General features: G+C 58.9%; 1 protein-coding gene across 1 annotated transcript; it reads right to left on the bottom strand.

The window, feature by feature from the left end:
• Positions 1–1,953: 1,953 nt before the first annotated feature.
• NEUROD4 (neuronal differentiation 4) lies at positions 1,954–4,525 on the bottom strand. The gene has a single exon (XM_075075581.1). The coding sequence runs from the start codon at positions 4,523–4,525 to the stop codon at positions 3,530–3,532; it is 996 nt and encodes a 331-aa protein (XP_074931682.1). The 3' UTR covers positions 1,954–3,529.
• Between the last annotated feature and the right edge of the window lie 1,026 nt (positions 4,526–5,551).

The raw sequence follows: 5,551 nt of genomic DNA, 5'->3' as shown, positions 1-5,551 counted from the left end.
GTGCGCACACGGGGGGGTCTTCCCTTGCCCCCGCACACACGCGTACCAGGGGCCAGCTGTGCTCTCGCACGCCCCTGCACACACACAGCAGCCCCGCGGGGGCCGGCGCAGGAGCAGGGCAGCGTTTGCCCCAGCCTGGCGCGGCTCCCTGCCCTCTTGGCACAGGCTGGGGCTGCTGGAAGGGGAGATTCCCCTGCTGTCGGGCGCGCAGGCACCCGGGGGACCTGGCACCGAGCAGGGCTTGGCCACTAGCCAGCGAGGGAAGGGCCATGGGGGGCCGGGGGGAGCCGGGGGGGGCCAGGGGCACAGCTGGACCCTGGGCACCAGCGGGCAGCCGGCCGCTGTCCTTACCCCACTGCCCCCAGAGCATCGCTGGGCAGGGGGCAGGGGGGGGTCACGCTGCCATCGGGCGCGTGATCGTGGGCGTGTGCACGCGTGTGCGCGTCCGTAGGTGTCCGGGCTGCGGGTGTAAGGGAGGTGTGAGGGTTCGGGTGCTCGCCTGCACGTTTGTGCACGACTTTGGGCATCCGGCGCGGAGCTGTGCGGGAGGGCTGTGAGTCTGCGCGTGCACGCGCAGGTGTGGTACCCACTTACCGACGCACGTATCTCTCCCCGTGTGCGTACGTGTGTCAGTGATGGAGTGTTGCCGATGTGCGTGTGCGTATATACGTTGTGCATACGTGCTGGGAAGGGTCTCTCCACTTCCACAGGCTGCAGTAACCCCCAGCCCACCGTACAGACCAGGGTAAGACCCATTCCCAGGTAGGTGCATCCCCAGCCCACTCCCCAAAGCAGCAGCTCCCCGCTTGCTCGGGGGGCACACGAGGTCTCCTCTCCTCGCCAGCCCCCTGCCCACCTCACGCCTCCCGCGCGGCTCAGCCCTGGCCCCGCTCAGGGCCGCAGCATCTCCCCCAGCCCTTTGCCGAGCGGCTGCAGCTGCGGGTCCCCCCAGAGAGCCCCCCGCCCTCGCCCCGCGTGGGGCAGCGGCAGCCACGTGCCGGGCACAGCTTGCGGGGACGAGGCGCTCGGCAGCTCCCACCGGAATCCCGGCAGCAGCCGGCGCGCGGGGCTGGGGGACGGCGAGGCACTGAGGTGTGCGAGGACACGTGGAGCCCGGGGTCCCCGCGCGAGGGGCCGCAGGGAGGAGAGGCCCCGACAGCAGCCAGAAGCTGTTTTGGGTTTTTTTTTTAGCGCAGCTGGGAAATGAGGACTCGTGGGTGCTGCGGGGTCACGCACACCCCGGCTCTTGGTAGGGGCGATGGCTTGGGCAGGGTGAAATCAGGACGCCTGCGTCCCCTGCAGAGCTGAGCCACGCGGGCGTGTGCTTGCCCGTGCCCCTGCGTGCACTTGTGCGTTGCTCACAAGTGCGTGTGCACGCCCAGAACTGTGCCGGACAACGTGTCAACACGTACGTGCGCGGTGTGTCGGCGTAGGCGCGTGCAAGGGGTTTGTCTGTACGTGCGCGTGGCATTCCTGTGTGCACGCCTGGAGGGCACACCCGTATAGGTGCACACGCGTGTGGGTGTCCGGGGCAGCACGTGTGTAACTATGTGCGTGTCTACACGTGTGCGGTCACGACGTGCACCCCATGAACGCCGTGGCCAGACGGGCAGAGCCAGCAGCAGCTCTGTGTTAAATGCACCCACCCTCGCCCCGCAGCCGAGCCCACCCCCACCCACCCCCTCCCCACACCTCTGGAGATGACCTTCCAAGGGGGTCCCTTCCCAGGGAGCCCCCACAGTCAGCGCTGGCCGCAGGACCAGCGCTGGCCACCAGCAGCAGCCCATGGAGCCCACCCCCAAGGTCAGGGGTCCCAGCTGGACCCCAGCACGGGGCGGGGGGTTGGATCCTCTGGTTCCCCCCAGGCAGCCCCTCACCCCCACCATCGTGTTGAAGACCACAGAAACGGAGACGACAGCCCTTGGGCGATGCTGCTTGAAAGAAGACCACAACTTTATTTGAGCTAAAAACCCAATTCTGCTTTCTTTACAAAAGGATAAACATTTGCTCTCAGTACAAAAGGGAAGAAGCCCCAGGACCCAGGGGCTGGGCAGGGACCTCCGGAGCTCAAGTCATCTCCAAATTCCCAACTCTATACAAAACACCTCTGTAAAACAGGGAGGTTTGGCCAGCCGGGCTCACAAGGCCAGTGGGACATCAAAAATAGTTGCCTGGATTTTCTTGAAAACAAAAATAGTTGCATAGCCTTTAAAAGTTATTGCTCATATAGAATTACAAGGGACGAGTTGGGAGCTGCCGGGCGTGCTCAGCCTCCAAAATCCAAGAAATGGCAATGTTAAATATGTATTTCAACATTAAATAGGTAACCCCTTGGTTAAATACTTGGTTTCATCACCAGAAAATAGACCGTGAGGGCGGGAAGAAAATAAATTAAATAAATAATGGCTAATAAATAATCCTGGAGCAACAGCACTGCAAAAACCACACGTCTCCACAAAGCTAACTCCAACTAAGCACTTGGAAGTCAACTGGAAAATGAGGAGGTTATTTAGCACATTCCACGTTTCCATGTAAAACGGAAGGAAATAAATTAGACCCCACCCACACACAGTAAATAATAAATAAAACAGGAAGTTAAGACACACTTCTTTTGGCAGGATGTCTTCGGGACGCTGATCGTGATAAATAACACTACAAACCGTAAGAAGACGTGGCCCTGGTCAGGAGCAAGGGTTCAGCTGAGAGCTCCTCTTCCAGCCGGGATATTTGTGCTCTGAAAGCACAAAGTCCCTTAAGGAGGTTTCAAGACCCGTGTGCTGATAACCTCACGCTGGTCGTAGGTCACAGGCGAGGTCTGAGGCTCAGGAGAGGGCGGGCAGCGGGGCTCAGCGCGGGAGGAGAGCATCACGGAGAAGCTCTGAGCCTGGCTGGACCATGCCGTCCCTGGATGATGTGGTGGCAGCAAAGACAAGGTTCTCCATCCAGTGGGAAGCTTCAAGGAGGAGCAACCGTGTTGGGCTTCTGCAGGTCGTCCAGATCATTCCCAGCCCGCTCGGCTGGACTCAGAAAACCAAGACCCGATCAGAGCGTGTGGAAGGGTCATCCCAAGGGGCAGGAGGGGCTTGTCTCCACCATGCGGGACAGAGGTGTGCCCACCACCCCAGGGAGGGAGGAAAAGGAGCCGTAATGTCCTGGCAATGGACGATCCCAAGTGCTGGAGTGCGTTCAGGCAGAGAGTCCTGCGGGGTGAAGCCACCTTCATGAGCATCTCTGGGGCAGAGGGAGCGGGAGGCGCCGGCTCAGCTTTCGGCGGTGCCTGCTCAGAGTTCAGCTGTCGGGAAGGGTTCGCGCGGCTCAGAAATCAGCAAGGTGGCACCGGCGCAGACCTGCTCGGAGAGGACCGGAGGCCCAGCTCAACCTTCCACAGCGACGTCCTGCAGAGATGCTCAGAAGTCTCTCACCCCGTAGCGGCAATAATCCTCGCTCCAGTTGTGTCCGTTCTAGAAACAGCTCCGCGACGCGGCTGAACTTCTCCCTGCGTCAAGGATTTGGGTCTAACTCTGCTTTGCTATTCATTGAAGATGGCGTTGAGCTGAGGCCCGGCCACGTGGTGTGGGTAGGACTCATAGCTCATGTCTATGGGGATCTCGTAGCGGGGCACCGTGTTTTGGAAGTGAGAGGCATGTCCGTGTGCTCCGGCCAGGCTGACTGAGGGGTAGTGGGCCATGAAGGTGTAGGATTTATCCAGATCTGGAGACCCATCTTGCTTCAAGGAGAAGTTCCCGCTGATGCTCAGGGGCGGCGTCAGGGGACCCTCGTAGGGGGGAGTGGTGCAGTCAGAGGGATGGTTTCCGAAGGAAGCATCCACCAAGCTCTTGAAGGTTGGAGGCTTTAAATGCAGCAGATGTGTTTCCATGGTCCCGTAGGGTGGGCTTGGGAGCCCTGGGGACTGGTAGCTGAAGGAGTGGCTGGATATGGCCGATTCACACACAGGGGACTTTTCTTCGTGCTTCTCCAGGAACAAGGTCTGAGGTCCCAGCTGCAGACAGCCAGCCACCAGGTTGCTGGTGGGCTGGGACAACCCCTTGCAGAGCATCTCCACAAAGCTCTTACCTTCAGGAGTCTGCCCCGTCTCGAGGACCTCAGACAGAGCCCAGATGTAGTTCCTTGCAAGCCTCAGTGTCTCAATCTTGGACAATTTCTGAGTCTTGGAGTAGCAGGGCATCACCCTCCTCAAGTTGTCAAGAGCATCGTTCAGGCCGTGCATCCGCGTGCGCTCCCGGGCGTTGGCCTTCACCCGCCGGGCCCTGAACCGCTCCAGCCTCGCCTTGGTCATTTTCTTCTTCTTTGGTCCTCTTCTCTTCGGCTTTTCCCCATCATCCTCTTCTTCCTCTTCTTCCTCGATGCTGTCGTGCTCTTCATTCAAGCCAGACATCAGTCCAAAAGGACCTTGCCTGCCGCCCTCTTCCTTGAGCTCATCTTTAGAGCTCAGCGTTTCGTCCATCCAGGCTTGGGTGCTCACAAGCTCCGCCATCTCTTTGGGCTCGGCATAAGTCTTGGTCATCCCTGATCCCTGCAACGAAGGGACAAGGGGATGTTAATGAATTCTAGCAGCAGAGACACTCAACATGCTGAGGGCGTTAGGAACTGAAGTCAAAATCACCTTCCAGAGGGATCAACTGCTTTCCGCCCATCAACGGTACCTACAGAATCTATTTATCCGTCGTCTATTTATCGATCTACAATAATTTCTGGTGAATTTTTTTGGGGAGCCACTGAGGCCTCTCCTTGGGGCTTAGCAGCTCTTTTCCAGGGCTCGGGGCTTCCAGCAATTCAATTTTGGGGTTATTCCCACTCATGAGTCCCTCCCCTCATGGCTTCAACCCTGATGGTCATGTTGTGGTTGCAAAAGGGAGCCTGAAAGTAAAGGTCCTCAGCTGAGCTGCCTCTGGAGATTTTCCTGCCTGAGCCCTTCTAACCTGAGAACATTTGCTTGAACCTTCGTTTCCCCCTGCCCTAACGAACACAATATCACCGCACAGACCAGCCTGGGTTTCATGTTAATCAGCCCCCCAAATCCCGTCATCGTGCCTGACTCATTTAATAAAGCTTAGCATCTAAGCAGCTTTGCTGAAAGTGTGCTGCCCAAGCCCTGGCTCCACCGCCCCTGTCCACCCCAGGAGGAAAATCCCACTTTTAATATGCGTGATGGGGCTTGCGGGCTGGATTAGGGTGTTAATTGCTGCGCACGGCCACGGTATCCCCAGAGGACCATGTGGCCCCAATTAACTCTTCGGCAGAGTAATAGGGGTCTGTCAGGTGCTGGGAAATCTGGTGGGTGAAGGTGGTGAAGGACCATCTTTGGGAAGAATGGATGGGTTTGGCTGAGCCAGGGTGGGACCACAGGGTTGCACCCGCTTTGGGTGGTGAGAGCAGCCCAGGAACGGCCGCAGATCTGCTCCAAAACCCCTCCAGGCTGCAGTCTGAGGCTTGCTTTCACTCCACCCTTGGGCACCTATCCCTAACGCAGCATCCCTGCCTGCAGCTCCCATCCCTGGTCCTGCGCACCAGAATCCACCCCCGAAGAAAT

Source organism: Phalacrocorax aristotelis, chromosome 26 (assembly GCF_949628215.1).
Source record: "Phalacrocorax aristotelis chromosome 26, bGulAri2.1, whole genome shotgun sequence".
NCBI lineage: Eukaryota > Metazoa > Chordata > Aves > Suliformes > Phalacrocoracidae > Phalacrocorax > Phalacrocorax aristotelis.
This window is presented reverse-complemented; position numbering and strand designations above follow the sequence as displayed.

Bases quoted from the DNA above. Each gene is read 5' to 3' on its own strand.
- NEUROD4 (XM_075075581.1), bottom strand. From the start codon at position 4,525: ATGACCAAGACTTATGCCGAGCCCAAAGAGATGGCGGAGCTTGTGAGC.